Genomic DNA, 19,606 nt, shown 5'->3' on the forward strand with positions numbered 1-19,606 from the left:
CAAGCTTATTTGCTCATGTTAGAAAATCTTACCATTATATACAGCTCAGAAATATAAATATATGTTATCTATATTAAGATAAAATATATTTATTAATTGTTATAATTTTGACTCAAATTGGTTTGTTTGCCGCTAAACACTCTTTAATAACAAAAATGCGAGTACGCTACACAGTACGCACTGCAACATGCGCTCTTTTAACGTCATGAGTCTGTCGCAACCAATGAGGCCCTGCGATACAGACACTCATCTCTGATTGGCCTTCCCGTGTGGCTTGTGACAGTCAGTTGTCCAATGAGAGACGAGGATAGTGGGACGTGCCATCGCACTTCTCCGTCTGCTAAAAGCGTGTGGTCGGTGTGGACTGTAACGTGGAGGTAAGTCAAAGAAAAGATTTATTGTTGTCGCGAATAAAGATTGATGCGTTCAAATTGTGTTTTTGAAATAATTTAAGTGGTTTCTAGTCCGTTATAACAACTTTATATTGAGATTTTAATGTTAATCGCTGGCACTGACTGTTGAGGTGTTGACAGTTAACATATGCAGGGTGTACATGTGCACGGGGCATTTAACACTTGCATGACAGCACTCTGTGACAGCAACAAGCATTGCGACTGATGTTGTAAATTATTGTTGATTACTATACTATATTTTAAACTGATTAAATAAGTTAACATGTCGGCACTTTCATGTACTGTGAGGAATACCAACGTGTAAAATATGATTGACAGGTCCATTTGTCAGAGACGTGCTTGTTATTCAAACTACTACTGTGTCTTTTATTTTAAGTTTCACTGATGTTAGTCACACTCGGCCATGACTTTATTAATGCATATTTTTGCAAGTTTTTAAATGGAAATTAATGCGTAAGGGAAAGCATTACACAGGCCTTAAATGTAAGCACTTTGTCTTTGCAAAATAGCTGAGGAGAAGAAAATGGATAGAAAAAATGAAAAGAATGAAGCCAAAGGTATGTGATATTCGGGTAATAATAATTTTTCAGACTTGAAATATGATTTACATTATATAAATATATATTTAGCATTTTAAGTTTTGATTTTTATTATGTTTAAGTAATTGCTTCCTTTTTTTCTTTCACTAAAAGGCAAAGGAGACAATAAAGTTTCACAGTCTGAATGTGAAGATGAAAGGTTGGTTGCCATTTATCAATTTTGCTTTGATAACTAATGTGGTAAAGAAAAACAAAAAAATGAAACATTAAAAACTAGGGTTGAGCTTTTTAACTGCACGTAAGTTTCAAATGAGTTCTTATGTTTAATATTAAAGTGGTTAGTTCATCTATTTTAATCTATTTATAAGTCATGTAATATGAGAAATGTACTTTAATATGTTGTTTGAACATCATTGTCTGTGTAGACAACCCTTCAAAATGATAAAAATCTGCCCACTCCATTTTTTAAATGCCTTGAAAACCTTAGGAGTCTCATGGGGCAAGCTGTTGGCCTTTGCGCAGACACCCACAAATGCCACGACCATCCAAAGACCACTGTTGGATCATAATTTTTATATAAAAAAATCTTTACATAATTCATTACCGCACTTTCATTAAGAACAAATAAAATATCTTGATTGTCTTATCATAAATGGTGTATGTTTGGTATTGATAACAGTAAACGGAGGATAGCTCTGCTCATTTGCAATTACAGAGGGTCACGCAAAAATGGCACACCCAAAATTGTACCTTTGTTTTCAATATGGCGAAACTTCACAAACCAAATTTGGAGATGCCTGACACTAATATTACATCTTTAAAAAATACCATATTAGGTGGCCTTTACACATCTATACAGCTCATAACTGTAAACATTTATAAACTTGTTTTATTGTAAACATTTGTAAGGTTTTCTTCACAATACGCTATTCATTTATGATACCGTTACTTTGCTAGAGCACAGAATTTTAGCCTCCTGCCCAAGAGTGTGAAAAGAAGAGTTTATGCCCTGAAGAGACTTCAGCTCCAGAGTGCCAACACCGAGGCAAAGTTTTACGAGGAAGTCCATGAACTAGAGAGGAAGTACGCTGCGCTCTACAAGCCCATCTTTGACAAGGTATGCGAAATGGTTTTGTGTAATACCTACATTTCTGTTTAAACATGCTCGACTTCAGAGCAGAGCTGGTTTACGAAATTGTTTCACAAACCTGTATGAGCTCCCTAAATCGATCATGTGCACTACAAATAGCTTCTGTTGCTATAGCTGCTTTTTCTCCGCACGACTGTTGACTGTCAAGCCTTGCGTTGGCCTGTACTGTCATCATTTAAGTGCCAGATTCAAACCACCAAAACGAATGGCCAGCTGCGCTCACTCACGCCTGACCATTTCCTTGGTTGGGGACATGCTAATAGTTGTACTTAACCACAGTGCATTTGAAGTGAAGTTGGCATTCCTTTTGGAAAGTGTGAAAATGATCCCACTTTCAACCTTAAAGGGTTTGCGTGTCGGTTATGTGTCACGGTCAAATATAAAAAAGATAATTTGTTTTGTATTTTATGAGATGTCCGTGTTTACTTTAAAATAGTTAACGAAGAAAGTTATCTTGCATCTCGGAAATTGTGTCAACAGCCAATTCTCACTGATGCTGATGTCAATTGATCTCCCCCAACTTTACAAGTCATAAGTCTGCTTTTATTTCCAGAGACGAGAGATCGTAACCGGTGCTGTTGAACCAACAGAAGAGGAATGTGAGTGGCAAAGTGACAAAGAGGATGAGGATCTTGCAGTAAGTTCACATTAAACTTGATGAACTAAAACATCATAAAATATTTTGTGGATTCAATATTTGAAGCATTTAAAGCATTTTGCCTTCTCAGCAGACTTTTCTGTGTAAAGTTGGTTATGGGTTATTAAGCTTCTCATTTTAAAACTCGTAATGGTACACACTGCAAAGTTTCCGGAGTGACAGCCCCTTTTAAAGGAAAACACCACTGTTTTTTCAATATTTTACTATGTTCTTACCTTAACTTAGACAAATTAATACATACCTATCTTTTTTCAATGCGTGCACAATCTTTGTACAGCGTGTTGTGAATGTGTTAGCATTTAGCCTAGCCCCATTCATTCCTTAGGATCCAAACAGGGCTGAATTTAGAAGCCACCAAAAACTTCCATGTTTCTCTATTTAAAGACTGTTACATGAGTAGATACATGAGTAAGTATGGTGGCACAAAATAAAAAGTGGCGTTTTTTTAGTGAATAAAAAATGAGAACTATATTTTAATATTGACAGGAGTTTGAGCGAGAGGGGGGAGTAGTCAGGAGTGATGATGTAATTAAATTTTGTGCCACCATACTTATTCGTAACTACTCATGTAAAAGTCTTTTAAATAAAGAAAACATGGAAGTGTTTGGTGTCTTCTAAATTCATCCCTGTTTGGATCCTAAGGAATGAATGGGGCTAGGCTTAATGCTAACACATTCACGACGTGCTGTACAAAGATCAAGTGCACGCATTGAAAAAAGGTAGGTATTAATTAGTCTAAAATGAGGTAAAAACATAGTAAAATATTGAAAACGGTGGTGTTTTCCTTTAAATACAGGAGTGAGTCCCCTAAATGATCATTCCGTGTGTATGGAACAAGACTCACTGCTGAAAATGCAATGATTGCCTATGAGTATTAGAATAAGGCTGGGAACAATAAACTGATTCATCTTTAGGAGGATTTAAAAAAGAAAGTTGCTTTGGAAGAAAAGCAGGCAGATTCAGATGGTGCCGTTGATCCGAAAGGAATCCCGGAATTCTGGCTCACCATCTTTAGACATGTGGATATGCTCAGTGAAATGCTGCAAGTGAGTGTTTATATTTACCCTAATTTGGTTTTAAAAATCTTTACTTTAAATGCACAATATACATTTTACCACTAGAGGTCGCCATACAAAAACAAAGTCGCAGCTTGATGATACAGTGACAGAGTTTGGAATGAGGGAGTTGTAGTTTTTACCTCCATGGTCAATTGGAAATCAAGTTCATAGATGACATAATGAAACAAAGATAACCATAGTAAGCAGACAAAGTGGCTTGATGGAAACAATAAAGGGTGTTGCTAGATGCTACACCACTACTTCCACATACAGTGCTGCAAAACCAATTGGCGTATGACATCTGGCAAGATCAACTCAATAGTACTGCTTTTTGCTATACCATGATATCATATAAAGATTGATCTGCCTGGTGCTGCATAGTCAAACACAAGGATAACCTTACGAGCATAACCTAGACATGACACCACTGATAAACCACACTATGGTTTTTAAAACTGCAAATTCTTTGGATTCAAGCATTGTTGAAAACATTTATGATAAGTACACATGTGAACGAAATATATAACAGCGCTAGTAGTTTTTGCATATTTTGATGCAAAATCTTACATAATGTGCTTTTAATTGTGCTTGTTTTTTAGTTAACTAGTTGTTATTTGTTGAGTTGTGCGGACACACGTGTATGTGTATATCAGGTTTTCATTGCGTATCTCATATAATAATAATAATAATATTAAATGTAACTGTGCGTGTTATAAGAAAAGACTGATTTTGTGTCAGTTCACTTTATGATTTACAAAAATTGAGTGCTTTGACCCAGTGCATGAAGGGTTAATGTGGTTTACACTGGAAATCATAGGAAACAGGAAGCTCATAGAAAAAGAAGTCTTTGTATTGATGTACAGTGACCACGTCATACTATATTCTGCTGTCTAGGTAGTTTACTTGGCTCCAGACAACCTTGTTACATCTATAGTATGATTTAAGCTAAAATAACTGTTCAGATTGGTTGCCAGTTTTTTAGTTTAACCATTCAACCAAGATCCCTAAAACAGACTGTTTTTGTTTCACGTAGGAGCACGATGAACCGATCCTAAAACACTTGCAGGACATCACTGTGAAATTTTCTGAACACGGACAGCCAATGGTTTGTAATCCTAAGTCATTGTTTTGACCCTGACTGTGAAAACCCAGCTTTATTGTGATGGACAGTTTCTACATAAAATCATCCTACACGTGTGAAAATATAACCTTGATATCTTTAATATTGAAATCAAACTTTAGCCTGGATTTTACAGACAGGGTCGTATATGTGTGCAGCATTTTTAAATGTACAGATCCCTAATTTTCAACGTTTGTCTGAAAACAGAGTTTCACGTTAGAGTTCCACTTTGAGCCCAACAGCTACTTCACTAACACAGTTCTCACTAAAGTCTACAAGATGAAATCGGAGCCGGACGCAGCAGATCCTTTATCTTTTGAGGGCCCGGAGATTGTGGACTGTGAGGGGTGAGTGCAAGTTCCTATAGTTCATCAGGTGGGGCATTGCAATATAGGGCTGGGTACCGAACGACGATACTTTTATGGTATCGAACGAAAAACTCTGATACTATGATTATCGAAAAAATTATGTATCTTTCGTTTTACTTATTGTTTCAGTTGTAAGATCGATTGGCATAAAGGTAAAGACGTGACGGTCAAGGTTGTTAAAAAGAAACAGAAGCACAAAGGAAGAGGGACCATTCGGACGGTCACCAAAGAAGTCCCGCAGGATTCCTTCTTTAACTTCTTCAGTCCTGTTAAGCGTGAGTTAAACAGCACTAACATGGGGAATTAAATTAGTTTTAATAGTTTGGGTTTGACCGTAAGAGATCTATTTTCCCACAGTCTGCATTCAAGCCGAGCAGCATTCCATACTTCAGGCTTTATAAAAATACAAAGTATTTATTGGTAGCAAAGGATGACTGTGATGAAGATAAATTCAGATGAGCAACAAAAGATTAACATCTAAAAAACACTGCATCCTCCCAAGCTATTATAACTTTCACTTTTCACTTGTTATGAGTAATCTTGATCTTATTGTTCTAAATTATTTTGACTTAAAGGGGCTGTCCGTAAGTTGAGAAATTTCTAACCGTTACTGACACCAGTGGCCGTTAAAGAAACTGCAGCCAGTCTCATGCTCGTTCTCGGTGGGCACACTCGTACGAGCATGACCACAACAACCAGAGTTGCCATAGCAACCACAGACAGCTCATTGAGATTCACCAGCATGTTTACAAATGTAAGAAAAGTTACAGTACTGTAAGGTTATTGTTTGACAGACCATATTTTAGCAAAATGTTGCAGTGCTACTTTATATTTTCAACAGAAGTCTACTTCTAAAAGTTTTGTAACACGACACTGTAAAACACACTCCCGACACTCACAATCTTAATGCACTCGTGCTCTGAATAAAGATAATTCATATAAGAAAGTAACTTTTGAAACGGTCCTTTGCTACATGCTATCGTTAGCATTACACCACAAAATAAATGCTATCGTTAGCATTACACCACAAAAACAATAACATAATATATTACAGATGCCCTGTAACTATGTTTTACCTTTGCAGTAAAAAGGAAACCTGCTCAAGGTCTGTTTTCATACCCAGCGCTGACCGGAGCTCCCTCCAAGAATCAAATGCCAATCCCATGTTTAATCTTGTCTCTTCCCCGACGCCCGTTCACGCACTATTTTGGCCGCACTAGATAAGGATTTTTTTTTAACTTACGAGGAGTTTCCATAAGTGTCTGGATTGTGCTGGAAGTTGGTCGCTTCTTTCCGTCTACAGAGTCCATTTGAAACATGCTAGCGATTGCCGCTGTTTACTAATGACTGCCGTACGCGTCTATATGGAACGCCCAGATAGACGAGCACGCGCATGACGTCACATTTTGAATTTCGCGCCAATTCGGACCCGACTCCTTCAAACAGAAAAGAGCCTACAGGCTGATAGAGACAACCGTGGAGGACACTCAAGGTGTCATTCTTTCTATTACATTATGGTTGCCTCATAAATATACAAATGAAAACTCTATCTTAAAGATTTTTTTAAGTAATAAGTTACATTCAGCCCCTTTAAGTGAAGAGGATTTAAGACATTAAGATGTATTGTCTTTCCTATTGTTTCACAACCTTTGTGTTTAGTTGTTATCGTAAGGGGTGGATCTTATAAATTCTTTTGTACGGCTGTTTATAAGAAACCAAAACATCTGTTATGTTGACACATGACATGAAAAAAACTTTGATTCTTGATATTCAGAGTTTGTGAGATTTGTCTTATTTTGGGAAATGATTTAAAATCTTGAAAGAAAAATTCATGGACAGTAGAGGGCACCACACACTTTTTTTTTGTAAAGCAATAGCAGCTATGCCCGACACATAACTTTTTGTATGAGGCGCAATGTTGGGCCTCAGAAAGCTTAATCATCTGTTTAAGGGATAGTTCACCCAAAAAATTAAAATTATATTATCATTTACTCTCTCTCAAGATGTAAACGAGTATAAATGTCTTTGTTTTGCTGTAAATTTTTTGAGCAATGTCGTTTTTAAGCTATACTATTTTTCTTTTCTACTATGGAAGCCAATGGTGCTTCTGTTTCCTGCTTGAAGAAATGTATAAGTTTGTAACAACTTTAGGATGATTAAATAATGACAGAATTTAATTCTCTTATTTTTGGGTGAACTATCCCTTTAAGCTTCGTTCAAATGTAAGTGTTTTTGGTTTATTGGATACGTGTACATTTGTACACATCATATTGTTTTAAATCGATGACTTCCAATTTTTCATTTAATTCTGTTGAGCCTAACTGGTACAGGGACATGGATTTAAACCCAGGGGTTGCATGAATGAATTAAATGTTTGTCCTATAATACATCTGATCAGTGTAGGTCTCTATGGTTTAAAAAGTGTCTGCCAGTTACATTTACACTTTAGAAATCTGTATAATAATTGCATTTAAAAAAAGACACCTTTTTGAATTGACAGCTTAACTTCAATACATACAATACAGTTTAATATACATCATCTAATTTGACCTACTAAAGCAACATCTAGATTGTTGTTACACCCTACCTTTATTTGTTTTTATAACAGCCCATGAATGTCTTTTTGATTAGTAGAGTTTACTTTAACAATCCAGATTTGGTTGCCAAATATCTCGTTTGGTTTAATATTTAAATGTATACATCTGAGGGAAAGGTTGAATATTACTAATGAATTTTAAATGGGAGGAGGAGAACACATAAAGGTCATTGACCTGTGTTGTGATTGGCTGAAGGTGTGAAGGTGTGTGTGGTGGTTAAAGTAGCGTCACTGATTCAAAACGTTTTCACAACCTGTGTGTTAAGGTACTCATTCATCTGGTTTGTTGAAAAATACTTTCAGTTGTTACAGCAGACGTCTACTGACGTCTTGCCACTCCTTAATGCTTCTTCAGTTATTAATAACCAGACTTTAGACGAGTTGTGAATTCACTGGCAGCAGGCCGTATAAGCATTCATAATAATAAACACTTAAAAATGTCACTTATTGGGTAGTTGACGCAAATTTTTTGTTCATTGTTACTTTACAAATCCTCTCAAAGCAGCATAACGTGACCATTGATTTCTTTTATTAAACCTGCAATTCCTAACTTTTGCATTAAAGAATGATGGGCGAATTTAAAGGATAAGTCCATTTTCTTAAAAAAAATCCAGATAATTTACTCACCACCATGTCATCCAAAATGTTGATGGCTTTCTTTGTTCAGTTGAGAAGAAATTATGTTTTTTGACAAAACAATCCAGAATTGTTCTTATTTAAATGGACTTTAATGGACCCCAACACTTAACAGTTTTAATGCAGTTTAAAATTGCCGTTTCGAAGGACTCTAAACGAAACTAGGCATAAGGGTCTTATCTAGCAAAACAATTGTCATTTTCGCAAGAAAAATAAAAATATGCACTTTTAAACCACAACTTCTCGTCTTCTTCTGGCTGCTTGACTCGTCAGCGCGACTTCACATAATTGTGTAATGACGTCGAAAGGTCACGTTACATATATGAAATGCACATTTGCGGACCATTTTAAACCATAAACAGACACAAAGACATTAATAAGTATCATTCGACATACAACAACATCGGAACGGTCCTCTTTCTCCACACTTGTACAATAACTAATAACTGGGGCGTAGTTTCGCATACGTCATTCGTGACCTCTTGACGTGATGATGTAATACGTGAGGTCGCGCTGGTGCGTCACACGACCGGAGGAAGCGAAGTTGTAGTTCAAAAGGAAAATTTTTTATTTTTCTTGCCAAACATGACAATCGTTTCGCTTAATAAGACTCTTATGCCTCGTTTGGGATCATTTAGAGTCCTTTGAAACTGCAATTTTAAACTGCATTAAAACTGTTAAGTGTTGGGGTCCATTAAAGTCCATTAAAATGAGAAAAATCCTGGAATGTTTTCCTCAAAAAACATCATTTTTCTCGACTGAACAAAGAAAGACATCAACATTTTGAATGACATGGTGGTGAGTAAATTACCTGGATTTTATTTTTAAGAAAATTGACTAATCCTTCAAGTACTAATCTTTACGCGTGTTGAAGTTATGTCAAACTCTCTTCTACCTCCAAATCGTTCCCAACTGCAGGGTTTTTCCTGACTCAAAATGACGTTGAGATCGAGCTATCCTGATATCTCAACCAAACATTTTAGATGGCCACAATTTTTGAGGTTTTTAATAATTGGATGATTAAAGAAAATAATTATTAAATTTTTATTTTATAAAAATATTAAATTAATTAAATACAACATAGCAGCTAATGTGTTCATTTACAATTAACAATAATATAAATAAATATCTTAATAAGAATAATATATTCACACAAGCTGGGATATCTGAGTTTGACACATTCGCATGTGTATGAATGGAAGTCAATAGCTGCGTTTACATTACACTTCAAATTGCGCAAATTGACATTGTAAATTCAAAGAGCGGCCAATAGAAATTGTCGTGTTTTCATTGGTCGTATTTTCAGTTCGCAATCTCAATTTGTGCAATTCAAAGGGTAATGGAAACGCACCTTATGGAACGAAAAGTAATCCTAGTGATTCACTAAGCTCTGATTGATTCGCTTGGTGACTGAATTGTTTCAAACAAATCGATTTAAAAGAATCAGTCGTTTTGCAATAGTTTTATGTATTGGTCTTAATGTAAGACTTTAAGGTAAAATGTTGGTATGTAATGAGGTTTTAGATTCAGCATATCAAATTGCAGACTTCTCAAAAGTATCGACTATCTAGTTATCATACCTGTCGTTCCTTACTTTCTGTGTTTTTCTTAAAGGTCTAACATTAATGCTTGCTATAATAATTTTCACTCCTACGAGGGAATGTCAGTTGAATTATCTCCAACCGTCAATCATATCATTGTATTTGCTGCACTTCATTCACCTTTTGCTACACTGAATGCTTTGCATTTTTTAAAAAGCCGCATTGCGCTCTTTTTTTAGTTTAACGCTTTGATAGGCCGATGTTAGGAATGCTGTCTTGCTTGTAAGGAGACTGTGGGAAAATGGATCATTTACGGTCAGAAGCGGTATCACCGGATCCGTGTGGAATTTTTTCTTTAACTGTGGTGTTTTCCACAACATTCCCTTTGTAGGTGTTTCACTTAATATGCCAGGAATGATGCAAATCGAGCCGTAGATGAATAATGCAATGCTTTGTTTAAATGAATGGATATTTGGTACTGGCTTTGATCAGGTTCTTCTTAAAAAGAATAATAATAAGTTAGTCTTATTCAATGTCACACATCTTTTTAAGAATCTGGTCCCCGTTTATCACAAAATGAAAATTTTTGTTGGTATTTTGAAAATCTATTAATGTGTAGTGTTTACTTTTACGCACTATGCTACATAAAAATGTTTTCATGCCCATATTAATGTATATTTTTTCTTTTTTTCTTTTTGTAGCGACGCCTGATGGAATGGTAAGTGACGTTTGTATGCATGTTTGTAAATATTTGAGTCATCCTAATAGCAGTCACTGTAACCCACTCAAACACACATCACAACCCTCCTCTCTTAAGTTTACAAAATACGTCACATACGAGAAAATATGCGTGAGGTTCGTATAGAAACATCTAACGTTGCACAATGATTTTAGCACATTACACCTCCATCTAAACGGATGTTTGACGTTTTTAATGCCATAGCATTGCATAAGGAGAACTTTCACATAATAGTTATTCTGAAATGTTATGAGTCACTTTCATGTCAGTTCAGTGATTTACTAACAGTCATGTTGTTTATTTGTTTTGTCCAGGATGAAGATTTGGACTTCACTTTAGCTTCAGACTTTGAGACCGGACACTTCTTCAGAGAGAGGATCATCCCTAAAGCAGTGCTTTATTTTACAGGAGAAGCCTTGGATGATGATGATAGTGTGCGTTTTCTGTCTTTACCGTATAATAATATGTAGAAACTAGAGCTGGGTGGTATAGCTATGTAAAATTGCATCTCGATTTTGTTTTTATTTAGTACATATGTTGAAGTCATATTATTTAAATCAGAGGAACTGTTGAATTTTGGACACACAGCTAGGGGTTACACAGCTATTTCAGCAAAGCATGTTACAAAATTTTAAAATTTAGTTATAAAAATCGTTTGTGAGAGGCCATAAAGTTTTTTCAATTTTCAACGCTATTTTTTTGCCTTTTCGCCTTTAACTAGCTGCGTTTACGTACCCTTTAAATTGTGCAAATTTAAATGGCAAATTGAAAATGTGTCCGATGAAAACATGGCAATTTCGCATAAACTCAAAAACTTTTTGCATTCAGTTTTTTCAGGCAATTAAAAAAAATATCGAAAATCTGCCATGGATTTTTTTCATATTTACAGGTCACTTGACGTGGTTAAAAGTCACATGATCATTCTTTTAAAATAGTACAGTATGTTTGGTTTGAGGACAAGACAGAAGGGGTGTGTTCCAGTGATGCGCGGGTCAATGTATAAACAACCTGCACCCGAGCGATGTTTTCAACTAACCCGCCTGCAGCTCGGACCGCCAAAATAATTTTTTTACAATTGTGCATATTTTTACAAGTAGTAATTGTTTAAAAAAGTTAATTGGCATCTTTTTTCAAACAACCCGATTGACCGCTACCTGAATATCATAAAAAATATTTTTGGATGACTCGTAACCGTGGGTGACTGCGGGCACCCGCTTATATTGGATCACCACTGGTGTTTTCGACTTTACGCGACGAGCCGACAAGTGCATGATATCAAAATACCACGAGCGATTTGGCAGCAGAGATGGGGACTTATGTCGCACACACAGTGACTTAAGACTCGACTTGAGACTCGTCCTCAAAGACTACAGACTAGACTCAGACTCGAGGTGCGCGACTCGTGTACAATGTTTATTTTTAGGAAACGTCTGATGAGCTCGCTCGCGTTACAACGAGACTTGAGACTTGACTTGGACTCGAGCCCAGAGACTTCAGACTTGACTCGGACTCGAGCTCAGAGACTTGTGAGCATCTCTGTTTGGGAGTCGACTGCTCTGTATGATATCGAGTTGCACTTGTGGTATTTCGATGTCGTTCTGCGCGGCGCCGCATAAAGTCGAAAAAAAACCTGTCACCATGGTTTTTGGAATTGCTTATCGTTAGGGATGCACAGATAGAATTTTTTGGGCTGATACCGATTTAAACAGACAACTTCTGGCCAATGTGAGTAATCTCGCGAGATTAACTACGTGATTTATTTTTTCCCTCATCGCACGTCTGACAAACTATAATTTATACAACTTATTTTGTTTTGGGAAGTATTTAATTATTTTGATAATTATTGTTAAAAATTCTGGATTATGCAACAGACATGCAACTCATTGCCTTTATGCGGTTAATTAATAAACAATCGGTATCGGCCTTTCTCGCGCTGTTGCCTATATGCCGATGGTTTCAAATTCATCAAAAATCGGCCGATAAATATCGCCGGCCGATACATTGGTGCATCTCTACTTATTGTGATACTGAAAAAAAAACGACATTTTAGTCGCATAACATCCGTTATTGGAAATGCTGACATTTTGCGCAAGTTTTTTGTTGACATTAAGAAAATAACACTATAGTTTAGCGCAAATCTTTAATGGATACGCATCTACTGATAGACAGTAAGGAGAGGACAGGAAAGTACAGCAAGGGGTGCCAAGCCGGGAATCGAACTCGTGATGCTGGTAGCGCGTCTGCGCTAGTTGTTTAAAAACGTATAGACCAAAACAAAATATCAAATAGTAGCATCACTTTTATATTTTATGTCAACAGCAAAACAGTCTGAAACAAACAAACAACGTATAGTTTATCACATTTATGAAAATTGTGTTTATGTAATCATATTTATGTTGTTTTGGTACAGTTTGAAGAGGAGGATCTTGAAGAGGGAGAAGAGGAGGTAAGAATCCCAATTCATTAGCCAAGAATAAAGTTAATTTTCTAGATAAAAATGACCTAAGACAGATCAAAATGTCTCATTTAGGACATGGGTGAGGAAGGTGAAGAGGAGGAAGAGGGAGATATTGACCCCAAGGTGAGTTTTTCCTTTTAAAACCTATGTATCTCCGTCATGCATTTTGCTCCACTGACATTCAATGATCCTCTTTTAATGAATTTGATTGACTACAGATTATAACATCTTAACTTATGCTTTTCAATCGAGTCTCTGAGACAGACAAAGCTGCATGCACTGTAGTTGTCTAATTATTTCCTAATAATTTGGCCAGCCATTATAGTAGATGTGGGTTGAATTAAGGTTGTTTATAACTTGTATGATGGTTCATAAACAGTGGCATGCCTGATGTGTAAATCTGTGTCGTCCTTATTACAGGCTTAATTCATTTCTCACTTCATGCGTTTCTAGGTAAGAGACCCCCGAGGGAATGTGGCCCCCTTTTCACCTGTCCTTTACCTGTTTTTATATTAGTTATTTGTCATTCTCCTATGTCACTTTCACACGGGAGATTCGATTAGCGTGAAAGTCACCAATCAACCACATTCTAGTCAGTTGGAGTTCGGTTTATGTGAACCTCAGTACTGAGTTTGTTGTTATTGTAAAATCAATTCAACTCAATTGTTTATGTCTTGTAATACCACATGAATATTATCAGATATATGCATAACAACCACTGTGTTCATATATAATTTTTAGATTTCAGGTTTTGATAAATAGCTTCTGGTGGTACTCGCAGTGCATTTCACATTTTCAATCATAGGACTGTAAATAAAACAGACCACCCAGCAAGCAATAGCCGTCATTTCACTTAGTCTTAGTCCTGCTATGAGTAACCCACTTCTAGCCAAAATAAACTTGGTTACATGTCAGTTTTGCAAAAATAACTTGTAAGCAAGATGTATGATATTCCATGTAAGCAAAGTCAACAGTGATCTATTGTTTTATTTATTTATTTAATTTATTCTTGGGCTATGGTTAGACATCTATACATTTTTTTTAAACGCAAATTGCTTGCTGGGCAATGACGTATAGGACTCCAACAAACATGCTCAGTGTGAAAATGACATTGTTGTAGTCTCCCCTGGGCATTTCAGACTAACCATTCCCTTTTACCCTCACTAAATCACCCAGAAAGGTGAAAATATATTCTTGTATTTCAGTTTTACACATTGAACATTTTAAGGTGAAGTGTATGATTTCTGCCACCAAACACCACCGCATTGTTTCTCTAATGGCGCCTTTTCGTTGCGTAGTACCCCCACGGTTTGGGTCGGGGTCAGCTTACTTTTGAGGGCTTTTCCGCTGGGTACAGTACGTAGTACCCAATACTTTTTTTAGTACCACCTTGGTTGGGGTTCCAAGGGCCCGAGCTGATAAACATGACGCGAAAACACTGTAGAGAACTGACTGGCCTGCGTAAATCGTCACCATCAGCGTCATTGCTATAATGTAAAGATTAGCTTTACCTTCATGCTAGCTTGTGCTGTCTCAAGTAAACCTGTTGTCATCTGGGCTTTGCTGTAAGTTCCCAAACTCCCTTTTAGTGATTAAAAACATCCACAGGTTGAGAATCAGGAACACCATACCAGTTTTGTTTCCCAGACTTGCAGTTTGTGGCGGCACATTTGATGCTTAAATGCATCTTAAATGAGGCTCAGCGGAGCGCGTCTACTGACACCACGGGTGTTTGTACAGAAACTGTCATGTAAGGCCGAGGTAGTGATAAACGTGATTTGCAAACATCTATTTTAATTTTGTGGTGGACTTAGAAATAAATAAATGTATGGTAATTTACAACGACGCTCTCACATGTATGATGTCACAGCAGTAGGCAGCGCAAATATAACAGCACGCCTGTAATCCCTCCCACTCCAAAGTGTTAATAAACTAGATGGAAAAGCTTACCAAGCCAAAGTGAGGTGAGCTGACCTGACCTAAATCGTGGGGTACTATGCACCGTAATCTACTTATCTTTGTTTCCAAAGTAGCCTCAGATGCTCCATCCGTCTTCCATTGTTTTGCCAAACAGATATTCCCACCCCAGATTTATAAATGTGTGCAACCAGACATTATAACAATGGCTGAATGAAACAATCAAAAGTTTGTCATATTTACTCTTCCTGTTACCAAGCACCTAAGGTGACATTGGAGTAAAAAAATGTAAAGATTAGTTTAACGTGCTCACGCGAAACTTTGGCGTGCTCACGCGAAACTTTGGCGTGCTCACGCGAAACTTTGGCGTGCTCACGCCAAACTTTGGCGTGCTCACGCGAAACTATGGTTAGACATCTATACATTTTTTAAACACAAATTGCTTGCTGGGCAATGACATATAGGACTCCAACAAACATGCTCAGTGTGAAAATGACATTGTTGTAGTCTTGATGTTGTAGTCTCCCCTGGGCATTTCAGACTAACCATTCCCTTTCACCCTCACTAAATTACCCATAAAGGTGAAAATATATTCTTGTATTTCAGTTTTACACATTGAACATTTTAAGGTGAAGTGTATGATTTCTGCCACCAAACACCACCGCATTGTTTCTCTAATGGCGCCTTTTCATTGCGTAGTACCCCACGGTTTGGGTCAGGGTTAACTTACTTTTGTTGCAGAATTTTTTTTTTACATTTAGTTTCACGTGCGCACACGAAACTAAACTTTTTATTTAATTTTTTCTCCATGTCCCCTTAGGGGCTCCGTACCCTGTCATCCCAGATTTAACATTTTATTTAGGTTTACGTGACCCTGCCTGGGAAAACCAAGCTAAAATCATTTTTTTTAATTTATAGTTTTAATACATAAAATCATCCTTTATATCTTAGACTTTAGCCTGGGTTTCACAGACCGGGTCACATTTGTATAGATTTGTTATGTAACTCTTGTCATACATCAACTTAAGCTTAAGCTATAAGCCAAAAAAACACCACATAAGCCATTTTTAGTGGTCCCTAAATTGCACCCTTCACCTTTAAACAAAGCATGTGTCTTACTTTTCACCTAAATGTGAATGTGTTATGAACTACGACATCACCGGGTAAATTATGACGATCTGCAGCTCAGAGCCTGACCTATCTTATCCTATCTGATTTTTTTCAGAAGGGTCCTCCTCCTGCCGAGTGCAAACAGCAGTAAGGATTGTCAACTGGCAGTCACGGCACAAATCTGGCCACAACAATGTGGATACGGGCCTTAACCTCCTCATGGACTTACCAGACTCTGTACTAATGCAATAGGAAACCAAATTCTGTTTAGAAAATGCATGTTCAACTGTTACTGTTTACTTTGACAGAGATTACCTCTGCACTCCAATTGAGTTTTTCATTTATAAGTCACAGACTTTTGGGATTGGTGGATTAAAAACTACAATTTTTTGGACAGATGCAATGTTTATAGTCACTGTTTGCCCGTAGCCGGTTTATAAATGCAAGCAAGGATCCCACATGTTTTGAAATCCTCGCGTTTTTACTGCTTAGCTGAATTTTGGACACGACCCTAAGATTGTTTGAACTCCCAGGCTGTAGCATCACTCAGGGTTTTTTGCCAATAATATCGCCATCTTTTTCATGTGGATGTTTTTTTTTTATTTGTATTGTTACAATATTGATTGGTGTCGGTGGGTTTTTGAAGTGGATGTTCTGCATACTGGTAGCCAAACAATGTGGACTGTGTTAAAGTTATAGCAATGATTTGGGCTTTTCCAACGCCCTCACGTGAACTCTTAATGCGGGACTTTTATTTTGCCATGTGGTTGTGTGTTAAGCTGCTTGCATTCATGAACAGAATTGAATAAAGTACAGTATTACGTTAACGTTAACAAGCACATCTTCTAGCCATTGCAGGTTTACTCTCCGTTTTAACTGTGTGCAAGCCATAGCCTTATCTGAAACTTGGGTTCGTAATGCAGCATTGTTTTCATTTTGTACAAAATAGACAAAATATTCTATTAAATTTTGTGCGACAATTCCACAAAAACCTTTTTTCTTTTTTGGTGTTTTCTAAGGCATTCACTATTCGTACTTTTGTTTAGATATAAAGCATCCACCTATAACATAGGAAAGTCATGATATGATATGGAGGAGCTTTCCGTTGGGTTTTATTTAAAGTGCACTTATTATGTCTATCTTATCAATATGTTATATTAGTCTCAGGTTTGTCCAGAATGTCTCTGTGAAGTCTCAGCTCAAAATAGCGCACCGATCATTTATTATAGCATGTTCAAAATGCCTCTATTTGTTTTTTTGTGTGTATCTTTAAATGCAAATGAGCTATTGCTCTTTGCTCCCTTACCAAAAGATATGGTTTGGTTAAAATAGATCTGATTTCACAAAGAAGCACAGAAAAAATAGCAGACAGCGTCCAACTCACTGAAGGCAGAAACTATGTTAATACAACACTGTCCGTCAGTGTCTGTGGGCGGGGCTTTAGCAGTGTGACATCACAATGCTAATAGAATTTAAACGGCATGTCTAATGAGACTGCTTTGGTTTAATGGAGATTAAAAAAAGGGGTGAATAGATATTTTTCTTTGTAGTGTGGTTGTGTCCAACACACATTTATGTCCAAACACCTTTTATACAAAATAAAAGTGGATTTTGTATAATAGGTGCCCTTAAAGTATCAACTTGGTTTTGTATGTTTTACATAAAATTGCTAATGAGAAAAAGAAATGGGACAATATTAAAATAATACATTAAGTTGTAAAAGAGTTGTGGAGTGTGGATCGTATAGTTAAACTAATCTGGATTTTTCTAAATTTGAGGAAAAATGTCTGAGTTTGTATTGAAATCTTTAATAACATGAGCTCAGGTTGTCTTCTGAAACTCTGTGAGATTTCTGGGTCTTTTTCTCAGGAGAAATATCATAAAAATTTCAATTAGCTCTCTATTTCATCTCACTGATGTTTCGCAGATATAATTGAGATATTGGATCCTATATATTATTTTTTTGTCTTATGGCTGGCATCCACAGCCAAAGTGTTCTTAAAAGTCCATGTAAAGTCATTTCGGAGAATTGTTTCTGAACACATAAATATTAGAAATTTATTGCCGAAACACGTTGCAAAGACTGTGAACTGTGCATTACTTAATTGTGGAGTTACGCCATTAAACAGTTTTCCTCCATTTCTCTGATCAGGATTATTTAGGCGGGGCTAAAACGGTGGCTCGATGACGCACTGAAGCCACCGCGCATGGCCCCGCCCCTAACACAATTGCGAACATCCATTCAGGTTGAAGCAGTATTCCAAAGAGCAGTATTTCATTTCCCGGGAATGGCTGGGGTTTTAGTGCCGAAAGCAGTGTTTGAGAGAAGTAAATCCTGCCTGTTTTTCTAAGATTTTAATCATTTATTTTATTTACTTGTTTTTTTATCATTTAAATTTGTATGGGTGGTTATCTTCTGTGGTGTGACAAACTGACTGAGAAAACATTTTAAAATCGGACTCAACTCGGACTTTAACACAAAAATTATAACAATATTCGTAAGATAAATTAAGACATTTATAAGAATGTTCTTAAGTGCAATTCTCGAAAATTTCTCAAGAACTTAAATATTTACTTAAAGGGACACTCCACTTGTTTTGAAAATATGCTTATTTTTCAGCTCCCCTAGAGTTAAATTAGATTTTTACCGTTTTGAAATCCATTCAGTAGGGGTGTAACGATGTAACCGTGTAAATGCGCGTTTTCTCAATGAATGAATTACAGTGAAATCCCGGCACATCCGAACGCCAGGGGGCGCTCTCATGCAGAAACGCCCTTTGTGCCACAGAAGATGTAGCATTACAAACGCTATTCCAGGAAATGTCTAAAGCAATATTTATACGCTGTTCTTCAAATAGTTTCAGGTATTTTCATGATAATAACGAATATTTTGAATGATTTTTATTTAACGAGTGTTGCTTTTTTAAATGCACGTTATAAACGACTCCCACTCATAATGATTTTAGATTGATAAGGACTTCCTACTGACCAAATGCCGTAGTACACGCACAAGCTGTGCATGAAACAAAGAATCGCAGCCTTGTGATTCAGAATCGATTTCAGACAGGCATTTTTAATGGGACACGCAGTTAAATCGTTACATCCCTACCATTCAGACGATCTCCGGGTCTGGCGGTACCACTTTTAGCATAGCTTAGCACAATCCATTGAATCTGATTAGACCATTAGCATTGTGCTAAAATATTACCAAAGAGTTTCAACATTTTTCCTATTTAAAACTTGACTCTTTTGTAGGTTACTTAGCGTCCAAAAACAGTCCCCTTGGTATCTTTCAACAGCTGG

The 19,606-nt window shown here is 36.7% G+C and overlaps 1 protein-coding gene across 2 annotated transcripts; it reads left to right on the plus strand.

Annotated features, from left to right (window-relative positions):
* The first annotated feature begins 283 nt into the window (after positions 1-283).
* nap1l4a (nucleosome assembly protein 1-like 4a) lies at positions 284-17,299 on the plus strand. Of its 2 annotated transcripts, XM_065292232.1 has the most exons (15): positions 284-377; positions 923-970; positions 1,106-1,151; positions 1,910-2,069; positions 2,656-2,739; positions 3,675-3,806; positions 4,852-4,923; positions 5,146-5,285; positions 5,436-5,581; positions 10,781-10,797; positions 11,133-11,252; positions 13,229-13,264; positions 13,349-13,399; positions 13,697-13,729; positions 16,419-17,299. In XM_065292232.1, the coding sequence occupies exons 2-14, from the start codon at positions 937-939 to the stop codon at positions 13,700-13,702; spliced, it is 1,044 nt and encodes a 347-aa protein (XP_065148304.1). In that variant the 5' UTR covers positions 284-377; positions 923-936; the 3' UTR covers positions 13,703-13,729; positions 16,419-17,299. The 2 variants fall into 2 exon arrangements, with proteins under 2 accessions (XP_065148304.1, XP_065148303.1); XM_065292231.1 differs by lacking the exon at positions 13,697-13,729.
* Positions 17,300-19,606: the final 2,307 nt, after the last annotated feature.

This window comes from Paramisgurnus dabryanus, chromosome 23, assembly GCF_030506205.2.
Source record: "Paramisgurnus dabryanus chromosome 23, PD_genome_1.1, whole genome shotgun sequence".
In the NCBI taxonomy this organism is placed as follows: domain Eukaryota; kingdom Metazoa; phylum Chordata; class Actinopteri; order Cypriniformes; family Cobitidae; genus Paramisgurnus; species Paramisgurnus dabryanus.